The 13,730-nt window shown below is 38.7% G+C and overlaps 2 protein-coding genes across 2 annotated transcripts; one reads left to right on the forward strand and one right to left on the reverse strand.

The window, feature by feature from the left end:
* Window positions 1–2,081: 2,081 nt before the first annotated feature.
* Window positions 2,082–3,945, forward strand: LOC104436345 (transcription factor MYB123). The gene is made up of 3 exons (XM_010049090.3): window positions 2,082–2,449; window positions 2,604–2,733; window positions 3,198–3,945. The coding sequence occupies exons 1-3, from the start codon at window positions 2,317–2,319 to the stop codon at window positions 3,697–3,699; spliced, it is 765 nt and encodes a 254-aa protein (XP_010047392.2). The 5' UTR covers window positions 2,082–2,316; the 3' UTR covers window positions 3,700–3,945.
* Window positions 3,946–11,975: 8,030 nt separating this feature from the next.
* LOC104436346 (transcription factor MYB4) lies at window positions 11,976–13,304 on the reverse strand. Its single transcript, XM_010049091.3, has 3 exons — window positions 12,974–13,304; window positions 12,711–12,840; window positions 11,976–12,595 (listed from the first exon to the last, which is right to left on the reverse strand). The coding sequence occupies exons 1-3, from the start codon at window positions 13,113–13,115 to the stop codon at window positions 12,280–12,282; spliced, it is 588 nt and encodes a 195-aa protein (XP_010047393.2). The 5' UTR covers window positions 13,116–13,304; the 3' UTR covers window positions 11,976–12,279.
* Between the last annotated feature and the right edge of the window lie 426 nt (window positions 13,305–13,730).

A 13,730-nucleotide genomic window follows, 5' to 3' on the forward strand; every position in this document is an offset into this window, starting at 1 on the left:
ATGACAGCGAGATAATTATTTAAAAAAGTAATTAATTTTTTTATAAATACCAATTCAATTATAATTTTTATTTTAATCAATTTAATTCTCGACCTTTTGACGATTTACTAGTATAATTATTCTAATTAATTTTGATTAAAAATCACCGACATATCTGCTAATTGTTTTACATGATACAAGATAACCAGCATTAATGTGAATAATTTTTGTAATTTTTAAAAACATTCATGAAATTTGCATATGTCTTTTTTATCTTTTTTTATTCTTTTTATTTCATTGTGATCGATGAGGGACTAGGTGATGACTATGATCCTCGTTAGCAGCCTACAAGGGCTTGTTTTTAGTGTAATCCAATCGTCGGCCACTATGAAAATAAAATAGAATAAAATTGGTTGAAAATCATCAATAGTCTAGAACTAAACTATCCAAACTAAAAGTTTATGATTAACATTCGAACAATAAATCTAAATTTTTTTTGGTAATTTTCCTCTTTCTTAGTAAAAAAAAATTAATCATTCGACCTATAATTGGGCATTGCATTGAAAAAAGAAGAAAAACCCTAGACACCAAAGTGTCTGTTGGTAATATATGTGTCACATGTATTTGGTACAATGTACAATTGCATTTTAAAAAACGAGGGAAGTTACGAATGACGTTATGTGACATAATTGATTTTTTGGCTTTGTCTATAATTTTTTTGAAACGAGGCTTTATCTATAATCAAGTGCTTTGAATCCTCTAGAGAATCTAAATAATTATGATCGAATCACAACAATCTCATCATCTCTCGTGATAACTACATAATTATATTATCAAAACATTGGGTCTTTCGTACTATAAACCCCAACTGAGTAATTGGTAATATTTGTTAACAACTCATGGTCAAAACATTTGCAACTTGCGGTTAGGATGACATATAAGTACTCTCGTCCACTTTAAAAAAAATGATATATAATGAGTGTCATACATTCAACGATGACCTATGAATAAGTTCCATTTTACATCGCTAGTGGACCTAATTATATTGCCATGAAATGGTTAATGAAAATCGAGAAGTCTAAGTACAATGATAGCATGCGTTGGCTCATCGAAATAAACGTGATAGTTGACGACACAAATTAGAGGTCACAGAAAATTCAAGTTTGCTCTAGCCAAAAGTAAGAGGAGATCAAGTTTAGAACTAAATTGGCCAAATTAAAAAAGTTTAAGATCAAACAATGGATTTAGGACTTTCTCGGTAATATCTTATGTGCAAATCATCATGAGGATGACATATAAGTACTTGCATCCACTTAGAAAAATGATATATAATAAGTGTTATATGTTCAATGATGACATCTGAATAATTTCTATTTAACATTGCTAGTGGACCTAATTATATTAACATGAAAAGCGACATTCAAAAGTTTTGAGTACAATGGAAGTAACATTTGGCCTGTTGAAATAAATGTGAGAGTTGACTATACAAATTAAAGGCCGTAGAAATCCAAGTTTGCTTCAGCCAAAAGCAAGGGGAGACCAAGCTTTGTAAAGTCAATAGGAGCAAGTAGGATTTCGTAAGCATAGATTATTATCTCGCTAATTATTCGACGGGCAATCTTGACAAGGCCCTCGGATTTGACTTTCCTCTGTATAGAAGTCAATAACAAAGAGCAAACGCCAAATCGACACGAGCGGTACCCAATAAATCTCCACCAAGTTCCTGCGAAGGCACCGGTTCTCGAGAAAACCTCGTGGCACGTTCTTGTTCACACGCTATAAGCTAAGATTTTCACACGTAATAAATCAAATGAATCTCTCTGATGAATTTGCCTAGAGAAATCTGCGGGAACTTATAGAGAGAGAGACAGAGACAGAGACAGAGAGAGATAGAGAGAAGATGTATGCGGTATTTACTCCCCAAGAAAATATTTATTAAGTGTATGTATGCAGAGTCCATGCCATGCATGCACATGAAACTAAATATCAGTTGGCTATCTTAGAAATCCCACCAGGAGAAAATACCATTAGTCGCACTTAAACAAATGCGCAGCTGATCCATGCATCTCTCTCTCTCTCTCTCTCTCTCTCTCTCTTCTATATATATATGTGTATATGCAGGGGTTGGATGCGACCATGCCCAAACGAAGATAACCCCTCCAGTAGCAACTTCTTCTTTCTCTTTCCCAGGGGAATAAGAAAAAATCCAAAGCCTTTCCAGATGAGCTTTTAGTGGAGAAACACCCGAAAAAAGAGAAATCAAAAGGGCTTTCCAAGTCCGCCATTATCTTAAGAAAAGGGGGAAAAGTAGAAAGAAAGAAGGAAAGAGGGGAAAGAATGGGAAGAAATCCTTGTTGCACCAAGGAGGGACTGAACAGAGGGGCTTGGACAGCTCTCGAGGACCAGATCCTCACAGATTACATCAAAGCTCACGGCGAAGGCAAGTGGAGGAACATTCCCAAGAAATCTGGTGAGCAAAAACCCGTCTTTTTCCGGTTTTTTGGTTTGTAGAACTTGAGCAAAATGGAAGTTTTCGTCTTGAGTTTCTTGATTATAAATTATATTGCCAAGAGAAGTTATGGTGATTTTCTGAAAAATAATTTGTTGTTCTTGCTGCGTTTTAGGGCTGAAGAGATGTGGGAAGAGTTGCAGGCTGAGGTGGTTGAACTATCTGAGGCCTGACATCAAGAGAGGCAACATCACTCCTGAGGAAGAGGACCTCATCATCAGGCTTCACAAGCTCCTTGGCAACAGGTTCTTCACCAATACTCTTTCTCATTAAGATAAAAAAAACAAAAAGAAGAAGAAGAAAACATTTAAGTGAGTCCAAAAAAAGACGTTTAACGGAGAAAATCCAATCCAAAAATAATTGTGAGAGCCAACTCTTTATGGGGACTTGATCCCTTTCAAACGTTTTTGGATCCTCTTCCAAGTCTTCTTCTTTCTTAAAGAATAAAAAATAAAACTCTAAGAGCAATAAATATTTTATTTATGGTACCTAACTTTTGGTAGTAGTTAAATTTCTTCCCGCAGTAGTCTTAGTCTTTTTTTTATAACCGAGCACTAAAAACAAGACAAAACTTGGATCTGATAGTGAAAGTACACTGGCACTATTTAGCTAGAGTTTCGCTAGGAGTACTTTCAATGGCATAATAAGCTGAAAGCTTAATGTTCGATTTACTCACAACGATGCATATTGTTGCTGGTTAATTTTGTAGATGGTCTCTAATAGCTGGAAGACTTCCAGGGCGAACAGACAATGAAATCAAGAACTATTGGAACACCACCTTAGGAAAGAAGGTGCAAGGAGAAGAACCAAAGCAACCTAAGAAGGATGAGATCAAGAAGCCCAAGACAAAACAACCCAACAAAAACCTGACGCCAACACCGGCAGCTAACACCAACCCGAACGCCATTCGGCCCCAACCAGCAAAGTGCAACAAGATAACTGTCTATCCAGAGCCACAACCAGAAGCATCAGTGACAGATTTCTCCTCGGTTCAAGATCTGGTGAAATCCAGTGAGGGATCGCCATCGATCTTGTCGGAGGAAGAGGACTTCAGGAACCTGCCGATGGACTTCAGCCTGAGCGAGCTCTTGCTGTCCGATGTTCCTGAGTCCGAGTTCTGGAAGCTGTGCCAGTTTGATAATACCTTGGATCAGCCATTCCTCTTCTCAGAAGAGATGATGAAGGGTTGGGCCGCCGAGGATGGTTTCTGATTCAAAGCTAGATTGAGTTGCAAGTTTGAATCCACTTGCTTTTTGATTGAATCTGCGATGAACCATTTTGTGTAGACAGATCTGACTCTGACGATAAACCCATCAAAGAACAAATGCTCAAAGCTAGCGCCAATGGTCTTCGATCAGCTAGCGTTCTGGAGCAGTGTTTGACTATTTTCGTGTTTCTTGTCCAAAGTATTGGTGTCCATATTGTGGCAATAAAGTGAAGATTTAATCTGAATAAAACGATGTATATCATCATCTTTGCAATGTAGCAAATGTGCCATTTATGCGCTTTAGCCCTTTGTCATCTCTGCAATGTAGCATCGACCGCACCATCAAATGCAGAAAAAGATTAAACCTATTCGACCAGTCAGGATAGCTAATTTCGAGAAATTATTCCAACCCATGCATAGAAAGATGTAAACGCTTGTGATTTCATATTTTTCCTTTAATTTTGATAAAATAAGAAGATTAATGCGATATACCTTACTTGCTTCTCAAGCCATAATAATTATTGTGCAGCTACCATAATTATAGAGAAAAAGACGAATTCATTGATAACTTTTCAAGCCCGCACACTGCTTTTCCCCTTGTTGACATTTTGCTCTGCGCTTTTATGCAATTCACTAAGAAATGCGGGATCTCAACTGAGAGTCAATAAGGGCAGCTAGTCCATCATGAAGAAAACTCCTCGGTCTTGAAGTTTATTTGTCAAGCTTCTTGGATTGCATCTTCCCTAGTTTTGCCCAAGGTGTGATGGAATCAAATTCAATGTCCCAATGGAACGAATAAGGCCATTTGAATTTCTAACAACCTGTGAATTATAAAGGGAAGATAACACAACAATCTCTAAATTTTTGCATAATATGTAATGTGATCCGTAATTTTTAATTTTATTCGATATAGTCCCAAACTATTAGTAAATATTAAATATAGTCATTCCATTTGAGCAACGACAGATTAGACTTTGTTAGATAACATGGATAAACATATTCTAAGTTAGATCTTTGAAAATGATAAGTCAACTTGTCCATTTTCTTAAACATCTACTTTAAAGAGGCAAATAAAAATAAGGGGGTTTAAACATGTCCATCGTATTTGGTTAACGATGATTGTAATATTCTGATTTTAGATAAATAATTCACATATAATTTTTCTTTTCTTTTTCACATCTCAAACTTAACATATTAGAAGCCACATCGATATATGCCATCGACTTGAATATAACAAGTGAACAACATTAAATATTTTCATGTAATTAGAGATTAGATTGAATATTTCTTAATAGTCTAAGGATCACATTAAATAAACTGAAAGTTCGAGAACAACATTGTACGTTGAGCTAAAGTTTAATTACCATTTGTATTACTTCCCAATTATGAATGACTAACCTAAAAGCAATGTAATATCGATAATTGCAGATTATTCAATAAATTTGACCGCTTGAATAGCGTCGGTGGATGCTGCATCATGCATGCGGTTAAAATATTGATATTACAGTTGTGCTATACCTATCAAGATCAACGAGCCCGTAACTTTCCTTGCACCGACTATTCATATATATATATATATTTAATGATGTCAATAGGGCCATTTGACTTTAGAAAGATGGCCTTCAGACAATGACCTTAGCTAGCAGAATCTCTCAAAATTCGGCCCCAGATGTATTTGTCCAGTTATCCTTTGGCCCTTCCAAAATTGAGGGGATTCTTTCCGGCCATTAGTTTTACGGTCGATTTCTCTGGAAACTGAAATTACGGATTTAGCCCGATCCTTGCATGAACTTTAATTCGTCTTAAAAAAAGCACAAACTTCTTATCGGAGTCCTAATTTAGTAGCCAATGCTACCGTTTTAATTGTTGAGAAAACTCCCACTAGGTGTTAAAATTGACAAATTTTCTAGTTCTATTATCTATAAGTTGCTTCTGAGAAACTTTTGACAACCTCTATCAAAGTATATTCTTTTCTAGAAGCATATCTCGCTTTGACGAGCCTAGAACAGGATAGTGTTCAGAACGAGAAAAAATCCAAAACCAAACTTAATGAGTTTGCGGCACAGATCCAAACTGAATTTATATGGAAATTATTCTATAACGCATAGTTTTCTGGCAAAGGATTTTACTTTCCAACTACACAAATATTGATTGAATCAATCACAAATTGATAAAATCAATCACAAATTGATGAAATCAATTTAGAAGATAAGTTCCTTTTTGAGAGTGTCACTTATAGAAATCAAGATTCTGATTATAAAAGCTACCAGAATCAAGTGGAAATTATATCCATGTCTTCAACAGCCACAAGATTCTTTTAAAAGTTTCTGTCCAATGATTATATTGGAAGAAATTCATTTAAAAGAATGTCAATGGTTAGTGTGGTGTGGAGGAGTATTTAAAGGAGGTCATTTGGTCAAGAAGAGGAGGGAACGTGAATTTAAAATTCCAAAGTCTGAAACTACTCTCAACTACTTGTATTCGCCTGTAAATATTACAAAGTATGATCAAGAGAGAAAACACAAAGAGAGTGTCCTAGTAACCTAGAGAAATCCAGCACTTGTCCTAGTAACCTAAAGAAATCCAGCACTAAATGTTTGCACTTATAAGTTGCAATCTTCTATTGATCCTATAGTAAAATCCAACTAGTAGATTGTTAGTGTGGAAAAGTGGACATAGGCTTGATCTAAGCCAATTCATTATAAATTTCATGTGCAATTCTCTTCCCTTAGCTCTTTTATTTAAAGTTTGTTGCACATGTTCTATCTTTGCAGAAGTCTGGTGTTTCGCGAAATTGTTTTTGATTCTCTTCCAGACTTTACTAGTATCTTATTTACTCCGTGTTTATTTGTCAAGATTTCCATTAAATATTTATTCACCCCCTCTAGGCATTCGTACTGGCTACATCACGAATCTAGTGCCAAAAAGCCGAGTGTCGACAGACGTGAGCTACCTACCATCCAAAATCAAATAAACAATGTTGTTTTGTCAAGGCTTCATCAAAACAACCCCCTCCCCCCTCATGGATGGCAAAATGGGTTTAAAACCCATACTTCAACACATATTTAATGGTGAGTCATAAATGGGTTACTTTAAATTTTAAAAACAAGTGGGTTGTAAATAGGTTACCTAACAATGTGAATCAAGCCATTTCTAATTTTTTGAATTTTTTATAGTTTTTTTTTCTTTTTTCCTTTCCTTTCTTTCTTTCTTTCTTTCTTTCTTTTTCTATGAAATTTGGCGTGGGGTGGTCTCTTGTTGGTGGTGAGGGCTTCACCACCCACACTTGATCTGGGCAAGGGTTCAACCCTTACTCATGGCACTCACCCAATTGCCGGTAAGGGTATGCAAAAGAACTGAAAACCACCCAAAACCGGAACCAAACCAACCTAGAATCAGCGACTTCCATAGGAACTAGTCTGGTTCCCAATTCCAATTAACCGAAACTAGTGGGTACCAAGCTAGTTCTTGGTCCAAGCGTAGAATTGCCCATCTGCCCACCCAAGTCGGACTGGTGTATATATATATAAATATTTTAAGAAAAAATTTCACCCTCAACTATAACTTCCTAGAATATTTGACAAGAACATGTGTTAATTCAGATATGGAGGCCTTCTTGGATATACCCTTTAAGATTTATGAACTGATAAAATCAGAAGAGTGTCAAATGTCAATTGCAATACACAAGTACTCACCATTTGAACAATTAACTCATCATTCATGTGTCTATTAAGCAAGAAGAGTTTCATTTCTTAGTCTATCTAGACTTTGTTTGAAGGACAAAAGAAATCATTTTGTGAGCATACGTTATTTGGGCCTATGTGGGACGCGCAATTGATTTGATCTACATCTACCAATCGAAAGGCATTACGGCATTAGATTTCCAAGGTATAGCCATTGATAGGTAAGGTTGTTTTCCTTGATCAATCAAAGACCAGGCAAACCAGTTTACTCCAATCTTAGATATAAACCGATTTATATATATATAGTAGGTTCACCATGATATTGATTGATGAATACAATTTTGTTGGGTTTTGGGACCGATTCCATGGATCACTCGAGAATCGGATTAGATTGGCGATTTGGTTTTCAAGTGGATCCATGAAACCAACTAGGCGATTTTTCGATTCCAAGGTGGGAATTGCCTAACCGGACCATTTTCACCTCTAATCCTAGAATTATTCAAATAAAAAAAAAAGGAAAAGAAAGAAAAATAATAATAATAAAATTTTTAAAAAAAAAATTGTCCACTATATTTGTATTGCATGGAAGTGTTTAAGCAATGCAATTTAAAAAAAAAATCAAAAGAAATAAGTTTTCCTAAATTTGGTTAAATATAGTACCGTTTTCTCAATATGAGTCGAGAATAGATTGAGTTTAGTATGGGTCGTTAAATTTGTAATTAATAGAAATGGGTCAATTTTGGTCAAACCATTTTCGACTTAATTAATCTCTCTTAGGTTTAGGGTTCTTGCTCTTCGAAGAGCGCGACTGTGATTATGCCATCAATTGGAAGTAGTAACAAAAGTAAACAAGGCATTGAATAGCTTAACCAAGCATTGCTCCCCACTCTTTACACGTCAAGGACTAAAACAAATCTAAACGGCATTGTTTCTTCGATCTAGACACCAAGACAGCCACGGCGCGAGGCACGCAATCCGCATTCATCCCACGTCAACTTTTTGATGTTGAATTCAGATGGCAGCTTAACAGGTGCCGGATTTAAACCCCGATAAGAAGTTTGTGCTTTTCCTTAATATAAATAAAAAGTCATGCCAGAATTGGGCTAAACACATAAATTTGCCCCTCTTTTTTCAGGGAATTAGACCTAAAAAATCATAGAGGATAAAAACGATTACATAATCGCAGTCTAATTTGTTCAATGTTGTGTAGTATTGTTTTCAGATGTTCTATCTTGTCGAGTTTATTCAACGAAGGAAGCATGTGACATGATCGTACACGAGGCAGCACGCTCACGTCTCTACCGTGTCGACCCTTCGGCCTATGATCTTCTCCATGTACGAGACGATCGCCGCCTCCCTAGCCGAAGCCAGAGCTCGCTCCCGCGCTCTAGCCGCGGCCTCGCTCTCGCGCTTCTCCGCCTCCTCGCGTCGCCGCGCCTCCTCTCGCTCTTCCCTCGCCCGGTCCATCCTCTCGACCGCCTCCAGGAGCTCCCTCTGGAGGCCCTCCAGGCGTTCGACCAATTGCGCCGTCAGCCCCTGGAGGAACCCACGCACGGATCTCGATCGGCCCCTTGGCTTTTCTCTTCCGCTTCCTCTTCGGAGCCGTGCTATCCGGAGAGGCAGCTTCTTGTGCCTCCCGGGTCGAGCTCTCCGAGGCATGGCGACCACCTGTTCGACGGTTTGTCTCCTCGTTCGGATGCTGCGTGCTAATGCTCGGTGGCTTTTGGGAGCGAGGCTTCGGGGGTGGGCAGTGGCTGGTGAGAGCCGAATGGGGCGGGCTCATTTGACTGGTCTGGCCGATATTTGTGAGGCCACAAGTCGCATCAAGCTCAAGCCCCGGACATTTTTATTGCCAGTTTTTTTATCTACTCGGTCTTTTGACTTTCGATATTGCAATGTTCCTTTTTTGTCGTTCAACGGTTCACGTCGAGTGGCTCCCTTCATTGACCAGACAAGACGCCATCGTCGTACCAAAAAAGGCAACAAATGGGATCTCGAGGTGGCCGAATGTTCTTGAGGAAGCCAGGAAGAAAGAGGCATCACAAGAGAATGCGGACCAAAATCTTTACAAAAGTATTATCTATTGGATTGTCTTGTTGTCTTCGACCCCAGAAATTAAAAAAAAAAAAGAAGAAACAATCGCCTTGTTGTTGAGTAATAGACGAGATCACAGGTCTCCTTAAACAGAGAATTAACTGTCGGTCTCATTATCTCTAGAAATGCGAATATTGGTCTCGTAAAACATAATGTATGCTTTAAACAGAATATGTGCTTGGACGATGGTCATCTTATCAATGCAACCCAAGTAGCAAGAGAGAATATATTGATGAGATTAATCGCCTAAAATTTGTGAGGGTTTTTTCATTCTATTTCTCGATTACTAGTCATTATTTACTAAGTTCCTAGTGAGGGTCGCACAAAAAGATGCAGTGAACTTCCACTGTAGGAAATTTTCTCAGTAACTAAGTAGCGTACGCAAGTCAAAAACACTGGCTTAAGTGATTCTTTCGCAGTTACTGATGATACGACAGGAAGTCACGAGACTATATCCACCCATGACTGCCCCTTATCGACACATTCTTAAGATACTAGCTTAAGGGGAATGTCAATCCCCGCCGGGGGGTGGACATCCTACTTCTGACTCTGCTGCCTCATGTCGACCCCAAGCTTTGGGGCGACAATCCGGATGAATTTAGACCGGGGAGATCTAAAGACAGCGTCTCAAATGCTTGAAAGCATCAGTTGACATTCTATCCACTTCGATGGGAACCTAGAATATGCCTAAGCCAGAACTTCTTGACAATCGAAGCGAAGATCGCCCTAGCAATGATGTTGCAGAACTATGAGTTTCAGCTCTCTCCTTCTCATGGTGATGCCACGCATACCGTCATTACTCTCCAACCACAGCATGGAGCTCCAATAATACTGCCCCAGCTTCAACATTTTAACTCATCGTCAAAGTAAAACATTAATAAGGTATGTCAAAATTAGTTCTTTCATGTACTTAGATTTGAGACTTTTGAAGCTCAAATCTTGCTTGTTTGCGTCCTGCCCCGAAGTGCATATTTAGTGCAAAAATAAAGAATCTTGACTACTGATTCAGCTTGTCTCTAGCATACAAATTTGACAAAATTTTCAGACATGGTATATGGTAACAAAAACAAATGTCCTTTACTTGGGTAGATGTATCGAGCCAAGGCATAAGATGTAGCATCCTTCTTCTTACTATAGATGACCTTTTTGGCAATCCTTCTCATCATGCAGGCTCCCATACCAGATTCATGAAAAAGAGAATATATGCTTTATCAGCTTGTCAGATATAAGCTCAAAGGGGAAACGAAAGACATTGGGATAGCAAGAACATGGTCCGGAACGATCTGTCACGTAATTTTTGTCTGGTATGTGAATTCTGCTTTAGCTATCTGCCTTGTCTTTTTTAGGTCCACTTGAAAACGACGACAAAACCTCGTGCCTATAGGGACACCAAAGGGTCAGATTTTTTTCTGTTCAGCAGAGACATTGGATTGAGCTAAAGCACCTAGTCATGAGCAAAAAGAAAGACAGGTTGTAGACAAACATACATAAGGTCATTGTTTTCTGAAATACAAACTCATTCATGTAGACCAGTGTCGATGCTAGTGCTAGAAACACAAATTCATTCATATTGACCTAAGCTTGTTTGATCTCTGGACCCTCCTGTTATTGTGTTTTACTAATCTCTATGCCCACAAATCTAGATTTTTTTTTTCTGTTCAGAAGAGACATTTGATAGAGCTACAGCACCTAGTTATGAGCAAAAGAAAGACTGAGGTTGCAGATAAACATGCATAAGGTCATTGTTTTCCGAAATACAAACTCATCCATGTAGACCGGTGTTGATGCTAGTGCTAGAAACAAAAATTCATCCATATTGACCAAGTTTGTTTAATCTCTGGACCCTCATGTTCCTGTGATTTACAAATCTCTATGCCCACAAATCAAGATTCTTCTTTTTACCCCTTCTACTATTTCATTTGGGAATCTGTGTCTCAAATAATGAGACGGAGTGGCCTTTCCCGATTTGATGATTGCTTTCTGCTCAGGACAACATCTTTTGAGGGAGCTTTTTCTCTCTGTTCACGGATGTAACACTTCTGAATCTATGTCTGCAATAATGAGACTGAGTGGTCTTCCCCATTTTGATGATTGCTTTATGTAGCTGGACAGCATCTTTTGAGAGAGATTTTTCTGCCTGTTAGTGGATGTACCTTGACGCAGGTACAAATTTTGGCCAAAATCTGCACAAGGCTCGTTTAAATTAGTTTCTAGGTGGTGACAGCAATGATCATCTACTTTTGATAATTGGGACCAAACCATTGATGAAGTCTTTGTAGTTTTCTTCTCTGACCTGTTGCCTAAGTAAGACTTGCTTGTTCATGGAAAACTGGACCATCTCTTCGTACTCGTTCGACATCACAGTCAAAATCGACATAAAATAGCGCATGGGCGAGATAATAAGTTCATCTCAATGATGCAAACGCTAGACAACTAAGAAAAATTGCACATGGTTCTTGACCTTGTTTTTAAGAGATTGACACAACTTTTTGAGTCTTCAGAGTAATCAACATATGCCAATATATTATGTCATATTCTAGAGCAAGGAGTTCTTCCAAAAGATAAGAAATGATCCAACCTCACGCTTTTAAACACCAAGTTTGAGTAAATATGCAAGATTTGCCAAGGTACATCAGCAAAAGAGTGACATTCCTGGCAATTTCCCCAGAATTCCCTCCAAAAACTATCATTCCCTGCCTGAAAAGTACTATACCATTATGGGGTGGTAGGATCTAAATGCTGGACTTCCCAATCATTGCTCATCATAAATCAGGAGGAAAAGAAGAAAATCTACATTTTAAAGCAAATCAAAACCAGCTCTCGTCCACTTCCAAGAATTTGCTCATCCACTCCAAGTTGAGAGGACCCTCGTTGAAGTTGTCAAGGAAGTCATCCCTAGAGACGTCGCTTTTCATCTCTTCCTCTCTCTTCGATGTTCCCCCATGGTTGTCCGCCACGCTATGCATCGCCGACGGATTATTCCTCGGGTCCTGAGATTGATCTGGCTCGAGGAATTTGCTTTGACTCTCCTTCTGCTTTATCTTTTTGCTCAGACGAGAGTTCCAGTAGTTCTTGATCTCATTATCTGTACGACCCGGTAGCCTTCCAGCTATTAAAGACCACCTGAAATAGTTTGCAAAAGAAAGAAAACAAATTTAATTCAACCAGTCCTCGATATCCAGCCAGATGGGGTAATCAGCCGTCGCGAGAAAGCAGTGACTCTGGCGGAAAAGTTCACCTGTTTCCTAGGAGTTTGTGAAGCCTGAGAATTAAGTCCTCTTCTTGGTCTGAGATATTGCCTCTCTTGATATTGGGTCTCAGATAATTCAGCCATCTTAATCTGCAACTCTTCCCACATCTGTTGAGGCCTACACCAGAAACAGAAAAAAGAAAACTCAATTCAAATTCACAGGGGTCCTAATTACCTCAAAAAGAAACGATCTAGAGTGGGTGTGAATGTAATGGGACATTGCATTAAACAATGTTAACAAACGTATGTACCTGCTTTAGCTGCAACTAGCTTCCACCTTCTCGGGCCATGGGTTTCTATAACTTGAGCTAGCTTTTGGTCTTCTTCTGAAGTCCATGCTCCTCTGTTAGCATCTCTCTTCGAGCACCGACTTCTCGTTGGTGTCGTCGGCATGCTTAGTGTGCGCCAGCAACCCCAACTCAAGCACTGAATATGAAGCCTTGTGTCTGTCTCTGAGAGAGAGAGAGAGAGAGAGAGAGAGAGAGAGATTTAGATTATGAGTTAGAAGAAGAATGGATGTGTGTATTTGTTGTGCATGTTGCAGAGTGGAGGGAAATGGGGTCCCCTGTATCTGTCCATTCTAGCTACCTTTCTTCAGGGACTCCAACTAACCATTTATAGAAGAGTTTTGGGAGGGAGGGAGGGAGTGTGCGTGCGTGAGCCTTCCCAAGCAAAGGTGATTTTCTCTTTCTCCTTTTCTTTCTCTGTAATTTATGAGTAAGAAAAAGGAAAGCAAACAAATTGAGAGAGAATCTTGCGCAGGACTTTGTCCTTTTTGCTGGAGCTCACATTGCCCTGTCTCCCCTTCTTATTTTTTTCACTTTCGACTGCCCTGAGGTTTGCTGCATTTATGTAGGTTTCTTATGGGGGCAAGGCTCCCCCAACGGGAAAGAGAGAGAAAATGTAATAAAAAAAATGTTGACAGGCAATTGGAAGAGCTGGTCTCTCTTTCATGGCTCAGTCTGCAAACCCGAAAGAGAGTCGAAATCATTCAATAGTGTCATTTGC

Source organism: Eucalyptus grandis, chromosome 3 (genome assembly GCF_016545825.1).
Source record: "Eucalyptus grandis isolate ANBG69807.140 chromosome 3, ASM1654582v1, whole genome shotgun sequence".
NCBI classification, from domain to species: Eukaryota; Viridiplantae; Streptophyta; class Magnoliopsida; order Myrtales; family Myrtaceae; genus Eucalyptus; species Eucalyptus grandis.

Coding starts and splice junctions, on each gene's coding strand:
- LOC104436345 (XM_010049090.3), top strand. CDS start 2,317: ATGGGAAGAAATCCTTGTTGCACCAAGGAGGGACTGAACAGAGGGGCT. Junction 2,450..2,603: donor GAACATTCCCAAGAAATCTG/GTGAGCAAAAAC, acceptor GCTGCGTTTTAG/GGCTGAAGAGATGTGGGAAG. Junction 2,734..3,197: donor CACAAGCTCCTTGGCAACAG/GTTCTTCACCAA, acceptor TTAATTTTGTAG/ATGGTCTCTAATAGCTGGAA.
- LOC104436346 (XM_010049091.3), bottom strand. CDS start 13,115: ATGCCGACGACACCAACGAGAAGTCGGTGCTCGAAGAGAGATGCTAAC. Junction 12,841..12,973: donor GCTAGTTGCAGCTAAAGCAG/GTACATACGTTT, acceptor TTTCTGGTGTAG/GCCTCAACAGATGTGGGAAG. Junction 12,596..12,710: donor CACAAACTCCTAGGAAACAG/GTGAACTTTTCC, acceptor AAACTATTTCAG/GTGGTCTTTAATAGCTGGAA.